Here is a 23,926-nt window from a genome sequence, read left to right as displayed (position 1 = left end):
ATTTAAATTCAGGTCTTAAAGATACTAGATGTATAACTTAACTCTTCCAATTTTTGTTTTAATATATTAAGTGGGGGATAATTGCTCTTAGTGAGTTTTTATGAAGATTACCTATCCTATATAATAAAGAGGTAGTATGCAAATTAACCCTCATGCCCTCACAAAATGGCTGCCTACAACCTCACAAGGGGTTAGTGAGGGACAACCAAACCACTGAACAAGCAGGCTATGTGGGGCGACCAGGCCGGCAGGGGAGTTAGTGAGGGACAACCAAATGACTGAACAGCAGGCTGCGTGGGGCGACCAGGCCGGTGCGGGAGCCGTGAGGGGCGACCAGGCTGGCAGGGGGGGCAGTTGGTGGTGACCAGGCCAGCAGGGAGGGCAGTGGGCGACCATGCCGGCAGGGGGGCAATTGGGGGAGACTAGGCCGGCAGGGGGGAGCCAGTAAGAGGCAACCAGGCCAGCAGGGGGGGGGGGGCAGTTGGGGGCAATTAGGCCAGCAAGGAGGGGGGCAGTTGGGGGCAACCTGGCCGGCAGCAGGGGGCAGTTGGGGCAACCAGGCCGGCACACAAAGGCAGTACAGGACAACCCGGCTGGCAGGGGGTGGGCAGTTAGGGGTGACCAGGCTGGCAGGTAGGTGAGCGATTAGGAGCCAGCGGTCCAGGATTGTGAGAGGAATGTCCTGGAATGGAGAGGGTGCAGGCTGGGCTGAGGGGACCCCACCCTCCCCCACCCCCATGCACAAATTTCATGCACCAGGCCTCTAGTAATGTGTAAGAAGTGTCTAGCTCAGTTCTTATGTACTTAGATATTAAGTTAATGGCAGTATTTTTATGGTGTGACTTTATTTCTCATATTCTTGACATCAAATTGGTTAAGATATACTTCCATAGTCATTTTAATATAGTGTTGTTCAGCTTAATTTTATTCTTCTATTGGTTTAAGTATTTGCTTGAATATCCTTACCTATTATTTCTTGCCACTGTTAGTATATCCGGAACTGTGTAATGAACAGGACCTTGCCCCATTTTATACTTGTGGAATGTTGCAAGATCAAAAAGATGTATGAACAGGAAATGATTGCCATAGAGGCTGCCATAAATCGAAATTCATCTAACCTTCCCCTTCCTTTACCACCAAAGAAACGAATTATTTCTGTAAGTTTCATGTGTGAACTTTTGCCAACTCCAAAAGGCATGTGATTTTGTTAAGTTGTATGTGTAAGTCTCTCTCTCTCTCTCTCTCTCTCTCTCTCTCTCTCACACACACACACACACTTTTTTCCACTTCTCCTTCTGTGAAAACCAATATATACATATCCCTTTCCATTTATAATAATTATCTGTTTAGTTACTGTTATTTTTCTTTACTCAAGCTACATATAAATGTAAATATGACATTTCTATTTCTGTTGTTCTTTTGGTGCCAAAGAAAAATGCCATTAAATTAGAGATATTGTTAAGATTAGAGCTGAACATAGGATTTGAGTAATTAGAGACATTATGGTAAAAAAGTTAGATGTGCAGAAATAGTTGATTTACTATTATATTTCATTTCTATCAGCTTAGCTATGATAGTGTTGTGGTATAATTTGCCTGTCTTAATTGAATGCTTTTAGACTTTTATTGTATCAAAAGAACGAATGTTTGTGTTCATGGGAACAGTTAACACTTTTTAAATAGTTATTCAGCCTTAACACATTGTATGAGTAAGATATTATGTATATATTAATTTAAATGGTAAATTCTTAATTTTATTCAAAGCTTTTAAAACTATTTGTTTAGATATTTAGCTTAGTGAATCTCTTAGCAATATTGGAATGCTGCTTGTGTTTTACCATGAGAGTTAAGTGCTACTGGTTATGATGCTTAATTTAACATGTGATTTCAGTTGTTAGTTTAGAGGTCTATTTTCATTATTTTGCCAGTGGACATGAGAACTGATGAGATGATTTCATTGTTGGCATAAAATATTCATATCTTTAATTAAAATACCTTGTACTTATTTCATTCTTTTACAGCATGTTTGGGAAAATAACAACCCTTTCCAAATTGTCTTGGTTAAGGGAAATAAACTTAACACAGAAGAAACTGTAAAAGTGAGTACTTGCTAAGATTTGAATTTGTCATCTGCTCCATTATTTAAATAAGTCACTGATATGCTCAATGAATGTCACTTTGGAAATTAAATTTTACTAACATTGGTCAGTTATACGAGGTAGAATATGGCAGTTTATTATAAGACAAGAATTTCTGTTTTTAAAAATGTTGTGGTTTTTTTTGTTTTAAACTATTCTTTAAATATTTGGAGATGTAATGGATAGATTGACATTTGACAGTATATTATATTAAAAAAATTGCTTTAGATCAGGGATATAGCAAATGAAATTTAAGTTGAAACTATAGGTTACATGTTTGTATGCAAGTTTACTCTTCTTTCTCAGCTTTGCTTAGAGCTGCACCCAGCCCTTTTTTTTTTTTCTTTTAAACTTGCTGAGCACAAAAAATGTAATACCATTTCCTGGAAGAAAACAGATGACTACATTATAGACCACAAGTTGTTAACACATGGAGATTTATTGCACAGCCCCATACAATTCTTAACAAGGCATTTCGTCTCAAAGTATAAAACATGCATTTTCCCCTATTTTGTTTGACAGGAAATTAAGTGAATAGTTTTGTGATCCAAGAAAGAGATTCAGTTAGTTTGAGATGTTTGCTGGCATGACAATATATTCAGGAAGCACCTTGCCAAAGATTACCAATAGCTCGCTTTTGTAAATGGACATTAAAGATTCTTTGGGTAGCTGTCATGAAAATAAGGGTGTTTCTTTTCTCTTATATTCTTAGCTAGATTTGAATTTTTAATGAGTGTGTGTATGCCAATTAGCTTTTGTTTTTATTTTAGTGGTAATTTTATTTTTTCCTTTAATTTAAAATTTTCTTATTAATTATTTTCCAATTGCAAAAGTTTAACATTATTGTAACGGGTAAAAAAATACAAACATGATTAGAGAAAAAAGTTACTGATCTCTTTATCATCATATATAACCAGTGTTGTGGGTGACTTCCATATTTATATAAATATATATACATATAGTTCGGGGATTGAATAGTTTTTTATTGTGTTTATTTTGTTGATTGGTTGGTTTGTTAAAAAGGGATGATATTGTATGTATTATTCGCAATTTGATTTATTTATTTTATAATACATCTTGGACTGTCATAAATAGTCACTAAAGTTCCTTGGGTATTATATTTCTAATGGCAGAAATCATATATAGGCAAATCTATCCTCACGTCATTTGGAGTATTATATATGTTTGTATAGTTTTTTTCCTTGATTTGTATGTATGGATGTGTAATTGTAAAAATGGGAATTCTTGCTTGTTCTTCCCGTTTGTAGTTTATTGTATTTGTCTTCTGTAGGTAATTTATGTTATTCTTGTATCGTTATTAAATTTTCTACGGTCTTCTATTTGATTTCTTCTGAAGAAGACCAAAGAAGCCTTCCACTGCCTGCTTTATTTTTTTGAGTATAACATTTTTATATGTCTTTGTCAGTGACATTTTATTTCCATAGGTTTTTGCCAACTTCCAACAGATATTTCAAGCTGAGTTGATGCTGTTGTTTGTGGTCATGCTCTAAGGAGTAATGGTGTTAATGACATGTAAAATGTCTCCCAGGGCACTGTAGTTTGCTAGTCTCCTCTCACCAGCGGCCCCCCCCCCCCTTTTTTTCCCCACTGGGGTTATATTGTTGAATGTAAGTAAGTTAAGGCAATTATGGCATGATTTATTTTTGTAGATACACACCATTCTGTTTAATTGCTACACAAGTTAGGAGCTCCAGTAATGTTGAAAAGAAATCTGAAGAAAAAAAAGAAGGGGATCTACTGCTTTACTTCTTTTCAAACTTTTTCTGGCTAGAACCTTCAATATATGATTTTAAATAGAAATGATGAGAGTAGATGTATCTGTCAGGATTCTTCAGAGAAACAGAACCCGTAGTGTATGTGGTTGGGTCGGAGGAGGGGCTAGGGCAGCCGTGGGCAAACTACGGCCTGCGGGCTGGATCCGGCCCACTTGAAATGAATAAAACTAAAAAAAAAAAAGACTGTACCCTTTTAAGTAATGATGTTTACTTTGAATTATATTAGTTCACACAAACACTCCATCCATGCTTTTGTTCCGGCCCTCCGGTCCAGTTTAAGAACCCATTGTGGCCCTCGAGTCAAAAAGTTTGCCCACCCCTGGGCTAGGGGAAGGGCATGCAGACATGCACATGCAGACACATATTTATTTAAGGAATTAGCTCACATGATTATGAAGTTGGTTAAGTCCTGTGATCTGTAGGGTTAGAGGCAAATTGGAGACTCAGCTGAGAGTTTAATTCTAGTGTGAGTCTGAAGGCTTGAGAGGCAGGTGATGGTTTTGAGTAGTTCCTGTTGAAGGCTGGCAGGCTCAAGACCCAGGAAGAGCTGCTGTTTCAGTTCTGACGATAGGAGAAAAGCTAATAAATCATCAGGCAGGAAGAATTCTTTCTTACTCTGGGGAGGGTCAGCTTTTATTTATTTATTTTTTCTATTTTATTCTTTAACAAATTGGATTAGGGCCACCCACTTTAGGAAGGGCAATCACTTTACTCAGCCTACCATTTGAATGTTTATCTCATCTAAAATCCCCACAGGAACACCCAGAACATTTGGACACCCCAAGGCTTAATCTTAAAGGAAAGCATTCAGTCTTACAACTTTAAGTATAATGTTAGCTGTACATTTTTCAAGATGCCCTTTATTCAAGAAATTCCCTTTCCTCCTACTCTGCTGAGAGTTTTTATCCTGAAAGAGATAAAAAGGGGTTGTACTTTGTCAAATGCTTTTTCTATATTTATTGAGATGATTGTATGTTTTTTACATTTTAGTCTGGTAATTTGATTGATCTTAAAAGGTTGAAACCAACTTTGCATTTCTGAAACATTCTCCACTTAGTGAAGATGTAGCTTATACATTTTTTGATTTGTTTTGTTAATATTTTGTTATAGGTTTTTATGTCTATACTCAGGGAAAATATTGGTCTGCACTTTTCTTCACATATAATGTCTTTCTCTGATTTTGGTATCACGATAATTTTAGCATTATGAATTGAGTTGAAAAGCCTTCCCCTCCTCAATTTTCTGAACAAGATTATGTAGGATTGGTATTATTTCTTCTTTAAATATTTGATAGGATTTACTCCAAGCCATCTGAGCCTAGAGTTTTCATTGTAGGAAGGTTTTTAATTAGAAATTTAACTTCTTTAACAGATATGTAGATTTTCTTTTCTGTGTGTGTCAATTTTGGTAATAATTGTCTTTTGAATAATTTATTTTAAGTTGTTAAAATTTATTAGCATTAAGGCTTCTCTCCCCTTCCCTCCTTCCCGTCCCCTCTCCTCCCCTCACCTCTTCCCTCTCCACCTCCCCCCTTCTCGGCTTCTTCCCCAATCCCCTCGCCTCTCCCCTCCCTGCCCTCACTAAAAATATATATATATAAAATTTATTAGCATTAAGTTTATAGTAGCCCCTTAAATTGGTTTTCTGTTGCTGGGTAACAGATTACTGAAAATTTAGCAGCTTAAAGCAATATCTGTTTATTAGCTCACATTTCTATTGGTCAGTAGTCTGGGAATGGTGTGGCTGGGTTTTCTGCTTGTTCTCTTTACAAGGTGGAAATCCAGGTGGTAGGTGGGCTGCATTCCTTCCTGAAGGCTCTGGGAAAGAATCTGCTTCCAAATGATTCAAGTTACTGGCCAAATTCAGTTCCTTGCAGTTGTAGGACTGAGGTTCTAGTTTTCTTGCTGGCTGTTGGCTGGGGATTACTCTCAGTTAATAGAGGCCTCTTTCAGGTCCTGGCCATATGGCTCTCTCCATTTTAAAATCTAGAAATGGAGAATTTCTCAAGCCTCAAATCCTTCTCACTGTTTGAATCTATTGCAAGGATTTAAGGGCTCATGAACCAGGCTCCTAACAGATAATCTCCCTTCCTTAAAGCCAGCTATATTAAAGTATAACCTAATCATGGGAGTGAGATACATTATATTCACAGTTCCAGGTGATTCTCTGTAGTCTGTAATGAAAATACTAGCTGTTTAATGAGGATTCACTACTCTGCCTGGCTGGTACTTGAATGTCTTTCAACCCTGTGAGAGTGCTTCGAGTTCTGTAGCATTCAGCTTCTTTCCTGGTCAGTCTCTTTCAACCTTGTGACATTTCGTTTTTCTGGTGCGCATCTTAATATGTACCAGAAGCCTAAACTCAGTACTGCCTAAATCTAGAAGATGGTGTTAATGCAGTCAGAAAGCATTCAAGAAGCCCTCATATTATCACTTATGTGGGAAAAGGGTCTTCTAACTATCAGAGAAAGTTCTCCCCATTTTACTCCTCCTTTTTTGTTTTCTGTTCTTTTCTCTGTTCTCATTTGCCCCAGTCTCTAAGAAGTCCTGTGGCAACAGCAACACCAAAGCGGACAGGCTTAAAATGCAGAGTTGAACCTTCCTCTTTGATTGGAGGAGTTGTAATCTCAAGAGAATGTGGTAAATCCTCATTGATTCCCCCCCACTCCCCTTCTATCCTTCCTGCTGTTTGGCATCGTTGCAGGAAGTGTGGGTGAATAAAGCCTCAGCTTTCTGGCTGGATGACAAGAAAAGGGGAGCCCTAACAACTAAAATATACTCGAATGATTGCAGACTGCGAGAGCTTGGGAAAGCAACCCCTTTAAATGTTTGTACGTTTATGCTTATATGTTTATTGCTAAGCTGTTCATTGTGGATCTGAGTCTTACTACCTACATAATTTGAGAACTGAACAATAGCAGAAATCACTACCCAATTCTCAGACTGGTCCCTGTATGATGAACACACAGGACAAATTCAAATAATCCTGCAAAGAATTTGAAAACTGAACTGGTATTGGAACCACAGCTCATTGAAGACTTGTTGGAACTTGCAGCATGAACTTAATCATGATCTCCTAAAACAAACATTAATTTTCTCTGTAGGATATAAATGAAACCCAGAGTAGTATAACATAATGATCAAAATATCTTGTAGACATTTCAAAATTAATTGGCATTTAAATAATCAGGAAAATCTGGCCTAGCCGGTGTTGCTCAGTGGTTGAGCATTGACCGATGAACCAGGAGGTCACAGTTTGATTCCCCTGTTAGGGCACATGCCCCAGTAAAAGACTCAGTTCCCAGTAGGGAGTGTGCAGGAGGCAGAGGATCGATGGTTCTCTCTTATCATTGATGTTTCTATCTCTCCCTCCTCCTCCCTTTTCCTCTCTGAAGTCAATAAAAACATATTTAAAACAAATAAATAAAGGACCAGGAAAATCTGAAGTTGTATGTACAATGATAATAACAGATATCAATGCTGAGATGACATAGATTTTGGAATTATCTCGCAAAGTTATTAAAACAGTTATAAAAATATGCCAACAACTAAGGGCAGTTGTAATTGAAAGTAATGGAAAAATAGAAATCTCAGATAAGAAATAGAAGGTATAAGGAGGAACCAAATGGAAAATTTAGAAATGAAAAAAACAACTGTAATTTAAAGAACTCACTGAATGGATTCAACAATGGGATGGTAATGAGAACAGAACGAGTCAGTGAAGTTGAAGATTAATAATCAAAAAAATTTCCAATTGAAACAACAGAGAGAAAAATGATAGGGAAGAAAAAAGCTACAGGGCCTATGACTATCAGAAGGTCTAACATTTGTGTGATCTCAATCCCAGAAAGCAAAGAAAGAGTGCAGTTCAGAAAAACTGTTTAAAGAAATTATCACTGGGAGCTTTCCAAAGTTGGCGAAAGATATAAATATTATGACAGATTCAAGAAGCTCAGCAAACACCAACAAGAATAAACTTATAGAATTCCAAGCCCAGATATATCCCATATATCACACTTATTAGTCATAAATCACAACACCTCATAGCCTAGTTATATGGGTCTCAGCACTCTTAACCTGCTAAAATATGTGCAACCTGAGGAAAGAAATTGTATCTTAATCTTTTTATCCTCTTATTTTAGTGCCTAAATCCTAAGTAAACTTTTGTATAATGAATTAATAATACATTTTCATGTAGCTATAACATCTTTATATCCTTAGTTAAAGGTAGCACATGGCTTCTCCCACAAATGAGAACAAATCTCTTTACAAAAGTGATATACTTCATGAAACTGAGAATTTCAGCCTACTATTTATGCTACTGCCCCCCTCCCCCCTTGTCTTTGGTGTCTAATATCTAAAGGCAAAAATGTAGTGGATTTTGGCCATATTGCCAAATTAGAAGGAAATTAAGTGTTGATGTTGGGAAAAAGTTTCATATCTTGCCTAAAACAGAGCATTTTTAATTGGTGAGTTCAGGATTACAGTCTGTGTGTATGCTGGGCACACCCTTGCTGGGCACAGTGGCAAGGCCTTTGCACTATAAAGCCTGCCTTCTCTTGCGCTCCCTGTGTTCTGGGGCTTGTGAAAATGTGTCTCTTTGGAAGTTTACTACAGTCAGACAATAAAATGTATGACTGTATTAAAGCATAATGGTGGCTTTAAAATTCTGCACTTTTCAGAGTCTGAAGATGACCCAGACCAAGCATCAGGAAATGGGACAATTTTGACATTTCACATGATAGAAGTTTAGGGGATAGTTTTTCTTACTGCTTTTTCTGAAAACAAAACCTTTAATATATCTGATACCATGGGAGATTTTAAGTTCTGAAAACAGAATTTTTTTCATTTTATTTTAAATGTAGATTAATTTTTCTATTCTTCTTTTTAATCAACTTGACTCTTTTAAAGAGATTTCTCAAGCAGACATAATCTTAAATAAATCACACTTTGACTATTAGATAATGAATGATATTTCAACAGATTTCTTCAAAATGTGCAGGGTCTCTTTATTGTTACCTTGCCCAAGTTAGACTCATTCTTTATTGTTATTCTTTTCTAGATCACACCCTTTACTGGTTCTGTTTACAGCTAGTATAGGACTTTTCTATTCATCATACTTGAAGGTTTTTTTTTAAGCTTTCTAGCCATCAGATCCATAATTTTACTTCATTTCTTATGTCAGAATTTTGCCAGAAGTTGGTTGATGGAATTATAACTAGCATTTTTTGTTTTTATTTTAAAATATTGACATTTATTGAATACTTATGTAGTGGGCCCTTGTATTTCTCTGTTTTAAGCCCATCAGTTTATTGTAAATAGCTTGGATTTATCACAATAATGTTGAAAAATAATTTTTTTTAATAATTTATTTTTCAAAAGGTGGTTAAAGTCATAAGTCTTCAAGGTCACTGAGAGTGAAAGTTGAATATCATTTTTGTCATATCATTTTTGTCCTAAAATTTCTAACTTCCATTATATCATACACAAGATGCAAAATATGTTTTATGTATGTTTTGTCTTACTTATGATTTACTTACTTTCATTTCACAAATGAATTGAGTCAAGTGCACTTGTTCTCTCTCTCTCTCTCTCTCTCTCTCACACACACACACACACACACACACAGACACAAAATATACACAGTTTTGACATTTTAAAAAATAATTGAGGCCCTGGCTGGTGTGGCTCAGTTGGTTGGAGTGTTGTCCCATGCACTGAAAGGTCATGGGTTTGATTTCCAGTCAGGGCACATACCTAGATTGTGGGTTCGATCCCCAGTTGGGGTGCATATGGGAGGCAACTGATCAGTGTTTTTCTCTCATATTGATGTTTCTCTTTCTCTCCCCCTTCCTCTCTCTCTCAAGTCAATAAACATATCCTTAGGTGAGGATTAAAAAAAATCTTTAAAAAAATAATTGAGAAAAAATAATTGAGGATATTTAATGGCCAAAAAAGTCAGGAGCAAGATTCACAGTAGGTATGTATATACAGTAATAAGAATTTGTGTAATTGCTTGATGTGGGCTACAAATTTTGCTCTCAGCTTGCAATATAGCTAGTAGTCAAAGCAAAGAAAACATGATCACTTACAATATTCAGAATCTCCTAAGATAAAAACAAACTAGCTATTCATGTGTTTATAGCTCATCCCGATACTGAAGGAGACACAGTGGGTGATAAAGTGAGCACCATAACCACTGACCGCATCATTATAGTAGTAAAATAATGTTCCACATATTTGTCCCTTATAATATGTTTTACTGGGTTAAAAAATATTGACAGTACAATTCAGAAAAAGTTATTCTATGAGACACCAAAATAATTCAGTCTGAGTACTATACTCAGCCAGGTGATGGTTTATCCTTAATTGAATGGTAACATTTGGACTTTCCTAAGAAACAAATATATTGTGTGTCTTTTAGGAAATTCTATGTATATTTTTACTCAAAACTGGGATTTGGGGTAAGGACTAGGCTGCAGAGACTTTGTTGTGGTCCTTTAAAGACAGTTATCTATAAGAGAACAAAGCAGATATACTTTGATCAACTGAGCCTAGAAGAGAATTAAAGTAGTTTTATTATGGACATGAAATTCCTAAGTGGGAATCATGTATTAATAGATGACAATCCCCGAGCCCTCCCTGTTTATATACCTTTACGTTGGAAATTTGTGGAGTGTCAGTTGTGTATGAAATAACCTGCATTTTGGGGGAAGAAAATAATCTTCAAGGCCTGTGCTTCATACCAACAATCCCATCCTCCATCTGCCCCATCCACAACTTTATAATTTAGTAACATTTATATCTAGATGGCAAGTATTGGATTCTGATTTTTACAGTATCTGCATAATTTGATCTTCCTTATTATTTATCTTATAAATAATAGTGGACCAGTATTTTCATTGTTCTAATGTTCTATAGCTCCTAAATAGAATAGATTGACAGGAGGTGTCCTTCAGACATGTTATTATCCTCAAGTAACAGAAAACCTGACCACAGAAGTAGGATAAATAGGGCTTTAAGATTATTTTTATAGTTTTACTGTATGTGAGGCTCATCTCACAGGATAGTGAATGACTGGAGGAAAGGTAAATAGTTCTTGCAGGGAGGAAAGGGTAACCTTACATTTGTGATTGGTCAGTCATTTGGCACGGAGGAGAGGCACAGGCAGTTAGGTTTATCCCGGGCATGGGCTTCAGATGAGTGTGACAGGGAAAGACAGGCACTTGCAGAGAGTGTGGGGAGAGTGAAGTCAGACAAAGCTGACAGAAAGGCAGGGAGGGGTTGGTCATTGAAATGGAGGCCTAATGAGGGCAGGAGAGCTTCCTGTGTGATGTATACCTGAGGGGAAGGAGGGGAAATATTGTGGTGCTTTTGAGGCCCAGTAACTCAGAGATTAGATGGATTATTGGCTGCAGGCACGTGGACCCTGCCTCAGCACTCTCAGTGCTTTCCTGTCACTGGGCATTCTTCAGTTCTTGGAAAACATTTACTGATAACTTCTTTGTAAGAAAATTGAAAAACATACCACCTTTGCTTATAATTCTCAAGCCTTCGCCCAAATACCTCCTCAGTTCCAGACTTCTATCTTCATACACATTTCTAAAGCCAATTTATATCTAAAGTCCCCAATTCATTCTCTTCCGTCTTTCTTCTGCCTTTCCTATTATGTTTGGTAAGCCAGCTAGAGTTGCCCCTCTCTTTCATCTATCATATCTGATCAATTGATCACATACTGTTGATTCTTCCTTAATATCCTTTACCCTCCATTCCTTCCTTCTGACTCTGTCATAGTTCATAGTTCCAGCCTGGACTGTCTCCCTGAATTACAGCCTCCCTAATGGCTCTTCTTGCCTCTCTTTTCACACCTTACCTTGAACCCCAGCATTTCTCCTCCCTGAAGAAAAAGTGTTGTGTTTTGTTGTTTGTTTGTTTTGTTTTGACATAATAGCTTTTTTTTTTTTAGTATTTTCAAGTGGTCTTTTAACTGTTTAACTTATATTTTGTGCTTAATAGTTTTAAATGGCACTGACTTTGCTGTTAGCCTCTCCAACCAAGCACTTGGAGACTCAAGCTGTACTGGGCTGTTCTGGGTTCTTAGGCATGCCAGGGGAGCTTGTCATTGTGCAAGCATTAGGCACTTCCTTTTCTTTACCCGTTGAATTCTTTTTAAGATAAAGTTTGGTACAAAAGTGCTGGAACCTTTTCCTAACCTCCTGATGAATTCAAACTTCCATTCATTGTGTGTTCTTTAACTGATGCTCAATCTTCCTGAGATATGTTAGCAAGGAAAAGAAAACTTAGAAATCTAGGTTTTGTGCTTTTTCTTCCTACCTTCCATATAATTTTACTGGCACCAAATGCCATTTATTGTGCGTTTCATGATGGGGTCATTTCTTAATTGCTTGGAAAAGAATTGTTAAATGATTCTTATAGGCAATTAAATTTTTCTTTAGAGAATAAAGTAATTATGAAAACGAGAAATTGTGGGTCAATAAGCTTAATTATTCCTCTTCTGTCTTGGCTGTTAAAAATACTTATATTGTCTGTTTCTCATAGTTTAGATACTTTGAGTATAGCATAGCAGAGATTTTTTTAAAGTACTGTTGTATAAAATTTTTTGTAATTTTCTTACCATATCTTTTATAAATTAAATAAGAAATTCCCCAGACTTTTAATCTAAATTTTGGGGAAATACCATTTACAACAGTTTAGAGACATGGACTTAAACAAAGGTTGCTTAAGACTATGGTTACTCAATCTAGAAACTATTTAAACAGGGAGAAAAACATGAATGGTGTTTTTTTAACAGTAATACAAAAAAATATCATTTCCATTTTCATCCATACTTTTATTAAATTGAATGAGTTTTAGGTTGATTATGGACATTTGCTGTTATGTCTGTGTTATAAGACCTTAAATTTAAATCATCCAGCTTGCGGCTTCTCCCATATATGTTTCTTTATTCTCCGAAATTAGAGGTGTGGCAGTGGTACAATATTCATGAATCTGTATTTGTTTTTTGTCTCCCTCATTACAGGTTCATGTCAGGGCTGGCCTTTTTCATGGTACTGAACTCCTGTGTAAAACCATCGTAAGCTCAGAGATATCAGGGAAAAATGATCATGTTTGGAATGAACCACTGGAATTTGATATTAATACTTGTGACCTGCCACGAATGGCTAGATTATGTTTTGCTGTTTATGCAGTTTTGGATAAAGTTAAAACGAAGAAATCAACTAAAACAATTAATGCCTCTAAATATCAGACCATCAGGAAATCTGGGAAAGTGGTAATTATATACTAACTTCTGAAATTTTTAAAAAATGAAGTAACTTAATGGAATAATATTATAATGAAATAATTTTAAGACCCTTTGACATAATTGAGTAATATAAGTGAAATTAATATAACTTTGGTCCCTAAGAACTGATTTCAAAAAGATAATAAATCTTCTTTTTTATGTCCTGCTCATTCATTTCTCTTTTGGCAAATTTATTTTAGTAAATATCATACTATAAGTGCTCTGTTATAAATGTTATACTTTTTAGGAGATACTGATGAAAAAGAATAAAGACATTTTAAAAATTACAGATCAATCTCTTAACTGAAATTTCAGGCACCACATGTTTAAGAATTAAGAATTTTGTGTATTTTAGAAAGATCATAGATCGTCATATTTCATTCAACATACCTTGGGGGTCTGGGACTCAAATCTGTAATCAAACACATCAGTATCTAGAAGAAAAGTATATGAATAGTCACATTAAATGAGGCAAATATTAATTTCTTGTTATTTCTTTTTTTTTTTTAACTATCAAATGAGTTATGAACAAAACTTTAGTTTTCAGTTTCTTCAATTTTGAAATTGTGAATAAAGGATGGTGCATATTTTCCCATATTCTCTTCCATTTCATATTTTTAGTCAAGATTCATCCCCTCCCTCCCTCCCTCCCTCCCTCCCTCCCTTCCTTCCTTCCTTCCTTCCTCCCTTCCTTCCTTCCTTCCTTCCTGAGAGAGGAAGGCAGAGGGAGAGAGAGATAGCAACATCAATGATGAGAGAGAATCATTGATTGGCTGCCTCCTGCACACCCCCTACTAGGGATCAAGCCCACAACCCAGGCATATGCCTTTGACCAGAATTGAATCTGGGACCCTTCAGTCCACAGGCTGACACTCTGTCCACTGAGCCAAACCAGCTAGGGCAATCATTTTTCATCTTTTTAAAAAGTTGTGGGGGTTTTTTGTGTGTTTTCTTGAGAGATGGGGACATTGAATTTTATATCTTAAAAAAATCTTGATTATTACATTTATCTATCTGGATTTATATACTACTAGAGGCCTGGTGCATGAAATTCGTGCACTCTTTGGGGGGGGGGGGTCCCATGGAGAGCAGGCCTAAGCTGTCAGGTGGACATCCTTAGCGCTGCCACGGAGGTGGAAAAGGCTCCCACCACAGCCGCTGCGCTCGCCAGCCATGCTCCTGTGGGAGCGCCTGACCACCAGGGGGCAGCTCCAGCATTGAGCGTCTGCCCCTCTGGTGATCAGTGCTCGTCATTGTGACCGGTTGTTCCACCATTTGGTCGATTTGCATATTAGACTTTTATTATATAGGATTCTTAGCATCAGAAAGTAAATATTTTCTCTGGTTATAGTAATTTTTAAGAAATATATATTTTTAGCCCTAACTGGTTTGGCTCAGTGGATAGAGCCTCGGCCTGTGGACTGAAGGGTCCCAGGTTCGATTCTGGTTAAGGGCACACAAAAGAAAAAAAAAAGAAAGAAATATATATTTTTATTGATTTCAGAGAGGAAGGGAGAGAGAGAGATAGTTTAAACATCAATGATGAGAGAGAATCATTGATCGGCAACCTCCTGCACACCTCCTCCTGGGAATGGAGCCTGCAACCTGGGCATATATGCTGACGGGGAATCGAACCTCCTGATTGATAGGTCGATGGTCAACCGCTGAGGCACACCGGCTGGGCTGGTTATTATAATTTTTTCAAAATAAATTTTCATGAAAAAGTCACAGAAGAGTTACTTTCTTAGTCTTTTTTCCCTCCATTGATACAGAATATTTTACTCAAAGCATTTGAGTGTTAATAAGGTTTTTTGATACACTGACTTAATTAGTCTAAGTTTCTACATAAAATCATATCAGCTTAGTGCTTCCTTTTTAGACATATAAATAAATTCTGTGATATCTAGAGGCATTGCTTTATTCTAGTTATATATGCTGAAAAGTCTTAAAACATACAACCTGACAATATATTAGATATATTGTCTTGAATCATTAAATGTTTCTCCTCATTTTCAGTGGATGTACAACAACATTTCATTTTTTGGACATACTATTTTATTGTGAAACTTTAATTGGTTTTTAGGGTTTTCTTCAACCATTTTAAAGATGCTGAACATTTTGCAATATAGATGTTGGGGGATTTTTTTAAATTTTTTTAATTGATTTTTTACAGAGAGAAAGGGAGAGGGATAGAGAGTTAGAAACATTGATGAGAGAGAAGCATCGATCAGCTGCCTCCTGCACACCCCCTACTGGGGATGTGCCCACAACCAAGGTACATGCCCTTGACCGGAATCAAACCTGGGACCCATCAGTCCCCAGGCCGACGCTCTATCCAGTGAGCCAAACCGGCTAGGGCCATCTTGAGGGATTATATTTGTTTGTTTTGGTGGGGGATAATCTAGAACTCTAGACATTTCTAGTACTAAGATTATTGGAACAAAGGCATGTACATGTTTACACCTTAAAATTCATTCTTAGCGTATTGATGCAATGGTATCTTTTTCAACAGCATTATCCTGTAGCATGGGTAAATACGATGGTTTTTGACTTTAAAGGACAGTTGAGATCTGGAGACATAATATTGCACAGCTGGTCTTCATTTCCTGGTAAGATTTGCATTCTGATTCTTAGTGTTAAAGAATAACTTTTGGCATGTGGACTAGTTAATGTTTCTTTATGACTCACTATTCTTTCATTTTAGTAAAACGGTCATTTCATATCTTTATTGTTTATTTTAAAACAAATTTCTATAGATTATTTTAATATACTCAAAAAGTGATTTGTGTCTGCATATATTGTGTTCAATGAATGTTTTCACACTGTAAGCATTTTATATTTTTAAGTTTTTGAGAAATTCTCCAAAGGATTAATGTCTTTTTATAACATTGTCTTTTCTTTATTGGTTCTAGTTGTACTAAATTTCTACAGTAGTAGGAGGAACATTCACTAGTATGGGAAGAATAATAAAAACACCTGTTAGTTGGCTTTAGCCTGAAATTTGAGCTAAGAAGCGCACCTTCTACATGCCTATATTTTTCAAATACAGCTCAAAGTACTCCTATCAGGTCGATGGTTTTATCTCCATTTTACAAATGAGGAAAGTGAACCTCTGTCAATCTTACATAATTGGTTCAAACCTAGGATTTGTACAAAAGACTGCTTGGCTCTTCTCATTACTCTAGACTTTCCCAAATGTTGGACATTTTTAGTGTGTAACTTGCATTATAAGTGGGTTTTTTTCTGTCTTCATAGATATTTAATAAAATTTTGAACTAACTTGCATTGTAATATTATTTTGTGGGTGACAAACATTTGAAAAATGTTCATATATTAGTAGTTGCTAGCATAGAAGTTGTTTTTGGACACACACACACACACACACACACACGTAATTGTTTTGTACATAAATTACAATTAGTTATTTATGGCTGTATATACTCATCTCACGTTCTACTATTTTATGTGTGTGCATATTCTGTTCCTATCCTTTCCTGCATATACCTCCAATAATTTTCACTAATCACGTTAATCCCCAATTATAGGAAAGCAGTGTGCATGTACACATTTCTTAAGAAGAACTATGGTTTCACAGTTAGGGTAAAAATTATGCATTTCAGCAATATACTTTTTTTGAAAATCTTAATTTAGATTCACAGATGTTCTCCAGAATCATCAAGCAATGTGACTGGTATTTTTAGAAAATATTTTGGTGGTATGAACTAGGTATACCATGAACTTAACTTTATCATCTAACAAAATGTAAGGTGAAAAACAATAAGTGAACACTTTAGCTCTCTGCATGTATCAGCTCTAGAATTGTCACATTTATCCCAGTAGGAGGAGCAAGTCAGAAATGAGCTACAAATAATCTATTATCTTGAGTTCTTAGGTCATCATTAAAAGGTATATAATTCCATTTATTGTTTGCTTTTGTGTCTTTCCAGAATTTTTCATGTATACACTAGGCAATATAAAAATAGATTTTAATTTTTCCCCCATTTTTCCATAAAATAGCATATTCTGTGCAGTGTTCTACTCTTTGTCCTTTTGAACTTTTCTCTTTACAAAAGCAGAGTTATCTTGTGATAGTTTTAACAGTTATAATGAATAATCTTGCTTATGTGCTGGTATATATCTAAAGTAAATTCTCAGAGGTGGATTTATTGAGTCAAAAATAAATACATTTGTAATGTTGATAATCTCAAATTGTTCTCTTAGAGATTGTACCAATTTGTACTCTTCATTTGCCTTTTTTTGTGATCACTTTTAAGCAAGGTTGCCTCCATAAGTTTGGGGCTGATAAGAATACTAAAATGCTATATTTGACTTTAGATAGGTTGCATTTGGTAGGACAAATGGGTATAATGCCACTAGTTAGCAAATGTAAGATCATAATTTGCCAAGAAGGTAGTTTTAGAGGTGTATAAATTATGAGGTTTACTTCAGTCCAGTAAAGATGGAATCTGTGAGATGAGAGTGTTTAAAAAGATGAGCCAAGAATTAACTAGCTGAAACTTATTAATTTTAAAAAGATTTTCTAGTTTTGGGAGATAATTCTGATTGTACATATGATCTGGACATTAGGCCTAGACAGATTTTTCTCAGGAAATATAAGAGAATAACTTAAAAATCAGTATAAGAAAAGAGAAATTAGTTTAGAGATGGGGAGCTAGCTCTGTTCTCTCATCTTAAATTTCATGTCTCTTCAACATTTTACTTAGCTAGGAATGAAAAAGTTATATGAACTCCAGGGTTTTATGAAAACACTGAAATTCTAAGATTCCTGTGCACAATTCTGTGCATGGACTGTGTTTAGAGTGGTAGAGAGGAGGAAGGAGTGCCTTGAAGAAAGAAGCAGTTGGTGAGGTTAAAGGAATACCACTTGAATGGAGTGTTAGAGAAACTGCCAGAGAAGGTGTTTAACTGTCTGCAGTTATGGGATAATAAGGAACATTAAGTTTGTCAAAAGAAATGTCATTGATGACTGAAAATACCAGTTTGGGTACTGTGGTGACCATGGAAATCAGATTACATCTGATTAAGAAATCTATCTATACTGATGAAATAATGAGTCCTATGGGCCCTTAATTTTTTTAAAATGTTTTTTTTATTGATTTTAGAGAGATAGGAAGAGAGAGGGAGAAGGAGGGGGGGGCGGGGGGGGGAGAGATTGCCTATGTGCACCCTGACTGTAACCTGGGCATATGCCCTGACCGGGAATCGAACTGGCAACCTTTCGGTGCATGGAAAGACACTCAGCCAACTGAGCCATACCAGCCAGGGGGCTGGGCCCTTAATTTTGGTGGAGGAAGAACAGTTTCAATTATTTTTTTTCCCCCAAAATTGAGACTACTTACCAAATTGAAGAATGAGGTGAGGTAGCTATTAATTTTTGTTAATTTTCTCACTTTAAAAATGTATATAAACTCAGATTCAAATTTTGTGCCAAGCATTAACAGAAAATTAGAGGCTTACTGATAAAATTGTCTGCCATAGTTCCTTAGGTGACAAACTTTTAAAATCATTTTCATGGTTTAAGTCCATTAAAGTTTTATTTCATTTTCAAAAATATATTTTAAGAATCAAAATTATTTGCATGTTTTAGATGAACTTGAAGAAATGTTGAATCCAATGGGAACTGTTCAAACAAATCCATATACTGAGAATGCAACAGCTTTGCATATCAGATTCCCAGAGAATAAAAAACAACCTTATTATTACCCTCCCTTTGATAAGGTAAGATAATTATTTAAAGGGCCACTATGTGTGAAGTAATTGAATTATTAGTTCCTGGTTTATAGTTGAAGCTCTATATGTCTATTTCTATTTCTGTTTCAAAACATCACATAAATTGACAGCTTGGTTCAGTGGAAAGATCACTGAGCAGGGAGTCAACTCTGTTTAGTCCTGGCTTTGTCACTGACCAAGTGAGATATGTTATCTTTAGAGTTCAGGTTCCTCATTTATAAAATGAGGAAATCATAATTGTTCTCAGAGGTTTTTGTTTGTTTGCTTTTCAGTTTACAAGGGCTGTAAATGCAGTTAGATGTAATTCTGAACATGTGAAATATGCCAGCATGTTGGTTCAGAGATTAAAGACATAATAACTGCTATGTTAGAGTTGGTATTCAAGAAAACATGATTTATGTAGAATATTACTTTTAGTAGGACTTCCTAAGGTACTATTATTTTTGTAGAATCTATACCAAGGATTTGCATTTCTAAACACATTTCCTTAATGTGAATGGCATGTCTTGAGGATAAGGAGAGTATCATAGTATGTCTAATTTACATGTTAAGAGGTCTAAGTAAGCTGTCATATGTTTTATCTTCAGGTGTGGTATCTTTGTTTCAGGTATGATTGCTGATTTTTACGATGAAATCTTTGAGCAAATTCTCAAATAATAATATTTCTTTTATTTCCTTAATCCATTTGTGAACCAGCTACCTTTAAAAGTTGATGTTATACTAAGTAGTATCTAATTATTCCACCTTTAAACTTAATTGTGTTTTAATGTTTAACACTATCAGACCTGTAGAGAGTAGATTTTAAAAGTAGTATGTAAATATGTAATTTAAAGTTTTTTCCTTGTGTTTTAATTGAATTTTATTCACCTAAGAAATAGCTTTTCATTTCAGTTTCTTATAAAATGTTTTTCTGATCAATAATGCTTTGTGATTCTTACAATAGAAATCCTAAATATGTCAAGAACCCTCTATCTTAGTGTACATTGAATAAAAAAGATACATTTTGACTCATCCATTACATTTATGCCATGGCATTATTCCTTAGAATAGGAATAGAATAGTCCTAGCTGTGCCTGTTTTTGTGTGTAATTATGGTATATTTGACAATTGGGTATAATTTTTTTTGGAATCAGATGAGATCACATTTCGAAGCATTTTTACAAATATAACATCCTGTGCAAATATAAATGTTTTTAATCTAATATTTCAAGAGAAGTCTAGTTTTTTAAAAATGTTTTATGTCAACATTGCATAAAGTCCTCTCTAATCAATCACTAAACTTTCCTTTGTCTTTGAAGATCAACTTGGGATGAAGATTTTAGTCTTTAAGTATGTCAAACACATTCATACTTATTGGATTTTCTTTAATAGTACAATTTTTATAATAGTACAATTTTTTGGTGTTTTATAAACACCAAATCAAATAATACAGATATAAAAAGTGAAAGTTCCTCATATTCTTTTTCATGTGTTTGGTTTTTTTTTGCTGTAATCTCACACGCATTTTACTTTTCAAATCAACTTTATTTTTATTGTTTAGTTTTAATAAACATAATCTCATTTTACTATTATAACAACCCTATGAAATAGGATGGGAATTATCCTTACATTTTACACATGAGGATACAGACAGATTATTAGCTTGTTACCTAACTCAGATATAGGTTCTCGGATTCTTTACCACTGATCTTCTTCCTGAATTCATGGGTTCCCATCTTTTCAATAATTAGAGCCCTTTCAAACTTAATGATTTAAAAGGTATTTTTAGGTTGTCATTACTTTACACTTTTGATATCTGTTAATTCAGAAAAAAAGTGATGACAAATGACAAAACTTACTCTATTTTAGTAACTCTCACATACCTTTTTATTTTCTTAATCAGAAGACATTTACCGATATTAAAAAAAATTTTTCCCACCTCCATATGCAAGCCACTGCTCACTTTATCTACAGACAATCCTAGTGCATCCTAGGAGTCATAGTCCCTTTTAGTAATGCCATTGGTTCCTAGTTATCCGGAGTTTAAAGATTGTGAATCACTGCACTATACCATTTTGCATTTCAAATTCATGTTTACATTATAAAGCATAGAAATGCCAGACTATATGTACAAGAAGTAAAGTCATTTATATTTAAAATTCACAAGTACAAGAGCCAAAATTGATTTTTTAAATCTTTTTAAACAGATTATCGAAAAGGCAGCTGAGATTGCAAGCAGTGATAGTGCTAATGTATCAGTAAGTATCAAGGTTTTTAAATGACTCTATTATAAAGTTGTGCTTATTATTAGCTACATCTCATTTATGGCAATGAACTTACAGAAGACTGTACTCATGCATATGTACATACTAATGTTTTGTTAAGTGGCAGCTGTCTGTAGGTGTCTGTGTTCCGTGGTAAGTCCTTTTCTGAGATAAACACAAGTTCAGCTAGTTTGTAAAGGATGCTGTGACATCTCATAGATTAATAATACTCTGAATATTACTCAGTTGAATGAGGAGGCTGTAATTTTCTTTTCCTTTTTAAATGTTTTTATTGATTTTAGAGAAAGGGGAAAGGAGAGGGGAAGAGAGCAAAACATCAGTGTGAGAGATAAACATTAATTGGTTGCCTTCCATATGCACCCTCTATGAATTTGACCATCTAGATACCTCATATAAATGGAACCGTACAGTATTTTCTTGTTTGGCACCTAGTAAGTAGAGTTCAAGGATTCTGCTAAATTTTCTATAATGCACAGGATGTCCTCCTACAACAAAATATCAATAACACTGAGGTTGACAAGACTTGTTCTAAGCTGAGCCCTAACTGGTTTGGCTCAGTGGATAGAGCGTCGGCCTGCGGACTGAAAGGCCCCAGGTTCAATTCCGGTCAAGGGCATGTACCCTGGTTGTGGGCACATCCCCAGTAGGGGGTGTGCAGGAGGCAGCTGATTGATGTTTCTCATCGATGTTTCTAACTCTCTATCCCTCTCCCTTCCTCTCTGTAAAAAATCAATAAATATATTTTTTTTAAAATTGCTCTAAGCTAAAACATCTGTGTTATAAATAAAGTAGTCTTATTTTCTTATGGCAGAAACTCAGGTACAAAACCTTATTGGCTGGCTTTGATGACTCAGTCTTCAGTTCAGAGGTTCTGGGGATCTACCTAGAACAGCGGTTCTCAACCTGTGGGTGGCGACTCCTTTGGTGGTCGAACGACCCTTTCACAGGGGTTGCCTAAGACCATCCTGTATATCAGATATTTACATTACGTTTCATAACAGTAGCAACATTACAGTTATGAGGTAGCAACGAAAATAATTTTATGGTTGGGTCACAACATGAGGAACTGTATTTAAAGGGCCAGAAGATTGAGAACCACTCACCTAGAATGTTTTCTTAGTCGAATGATTTTGAAGTCTTTACAACTTCAATTTTAGGGATAGGATATATCAAACATTAGAATTTTTTTCAAACTTACGAAAACTTACAGGAAGAGTACAAAATTCCCATATAACCTGCATCCAGTTTCCCCAACTGTTAACATTTGTTTTACCAAGTTGTGTTTTACCCCTTAATTCTTTAGTATGTAGTTCCTAGAAACAAGGATATTCTCATACTTAATCAGAATGCATTCATAAAAATCAGAAAATAAAATATTGGTAGTTCTGTTGTTTAAACTACACATTCCATTCAAATTTAGCCAGTTGTCTCAATTATGTCCGCTATTGGGTACAGGATTCAACTCAGGATTACTTGTTGTATTTCATTGTTGTGCGTCTTTCGTTCCCTTCAATCTAAAGCAATTGCTCAGCCTTTCCTTATTTTTAATGACTGACTTTTTAAAGAATACAAGCCAGTTACTTTGTAGAATGTCACTCACTTTGGATTGCCTAATGTTTTATCTATGATCAGAAACCAGCTATGCATTTTTAGCAGGAATACTATAGAAGTAATGGAGTGTTCTTTACTGCATTTTATCAGGAAGCAACAATGTCAATTTGTGTGATTAATATTGATACTAGTTGTTATCATTTGATCTGCTAGGTTTTTCTCTATAAAGTTAGTATTTTATGGGAGGATATTTTGACTCCAAGTAGACATCCTGATTCACATTTTTACCCAATTGTTTTAAGACTTATTAATATACCTTGCTTGAATCAATATTATTACAGTGGTTTGCCAAGTGCTGATTTTCAAATTTTCCTGATTGATTTATTAGTTGGCTTATACCATAAGATAGAGGTTTTCTTCTCCAGTTTTTGCTTATTCTTTTTTTTAAGGTATATTAATATAGATTCATGATTTCCATTTATTTAGTGATTTATAATTAATCACTGTCATTTATTTTGATTTTCAAAATGACCCGAGTTGGCCAGTGGCAGCCCATTCAAGCTCTCCTGTGACTTAAAAAACATTTTTTAAATTGATTTCAGAGAGGAAGTGAGAGGGAGAGGAGGAGAGAGAAGCATCAATGATGAGAGAGAATCATTACTCGGCTTCCTCCTGCATGCTCCCCACTGGGGACCGAGCCTGCAATGCAGGCATGTGCCTTGAACGGGAATTGAACTGGTGACCTCTCCGTGCATAGGATGATGCTCATCCAACTGAGCCACACCTGCCAGGGCCATTGGTTGATTCTTGTATGTGCCCCCTGACCAGGGATCGAATTGCAGCCTTGGCAAATGGGGATGCAGCTCTAATCAACTGAGCTACCTGGCCAGAGCTAAGTTTTCTTTTAAAATTTAATATGTTTGGTTTATCTTTTTGTTTGTGTGTTTGTTTTTGATAGAAACTGAAAACTAAAGAAGAAATTTAGTCCAAATATTAACTTCTTTTTAATCCAGATTGCAATTCTGCCACCTAGTGTTTGCATATGGATTTTTAGGAAACAATATTTTTCCTTTTTCAGAACTGCTTGAGAATAATTCTTCCCTTTATTCTTAGCTTACAGATGT

General features: G+C 35.5%; 1 protein-coding gene across 3 annotated transcripts in view; it reads left to right on the top strand.

The window, feature by feature from the left end:
* The window catches only part of PIK3CB (phosphatidylinositol-4,5-bisphosphate 3-kinase catalytic subunit beta), a 130,027-nt gene that overhangs the window by 70,113 nt on the left and 35,988 nt on the right, over positions 1-23,926 (top strand). For all 3 annotated transcript variants that reach the window (XM_023749581.1, XM_023749582.1, XM_023749583.1), the window contains 6 exons: positions 990-1,157; positions 2,021-2,098; positions 12,973-13,224; positions 15,749-15,845; positions 18,845-18,975; positions 21,174-21,224. In XM_023749581.1, coding sequence (XP_023605349.1) covers positions 990-1,157; positions 2,021-2,098; positions 12,973-13,224; positions 15,749-15,845; positions 18,845-18,975; positions 21,174-21,224 — 777 coding nt within the window. The remainder of the gene's footprint in view (positions 1-989; positions 1,158-2,020; positions 2,099-12,972; positions 13,225-15,748; positions 15,846-18,844; positions 18,976-21,173; positions 21,225-23,926) is intronic.

Source organism: Myotis lucifugus, unplaced genomic scaffold (assembly GCF_000147115.1).
Source record: "Myotis lucifugus unplaced genomic scaffold, Myoluc2.0 scaffold_8, whole genome shotgun sequence".
Classification (NCBI taxonomy): Eukaryota; Metazoa; Chordata; class Mammalia; order Chiroptera; family Vespertilionidae; genus Myotis; species Myotis lucifugus.
The sequence above is the reverse complement of the archived record's forward strand: the minus strand, read 5'-3'. Positions and strand labels throughout refer to the sequence as shown.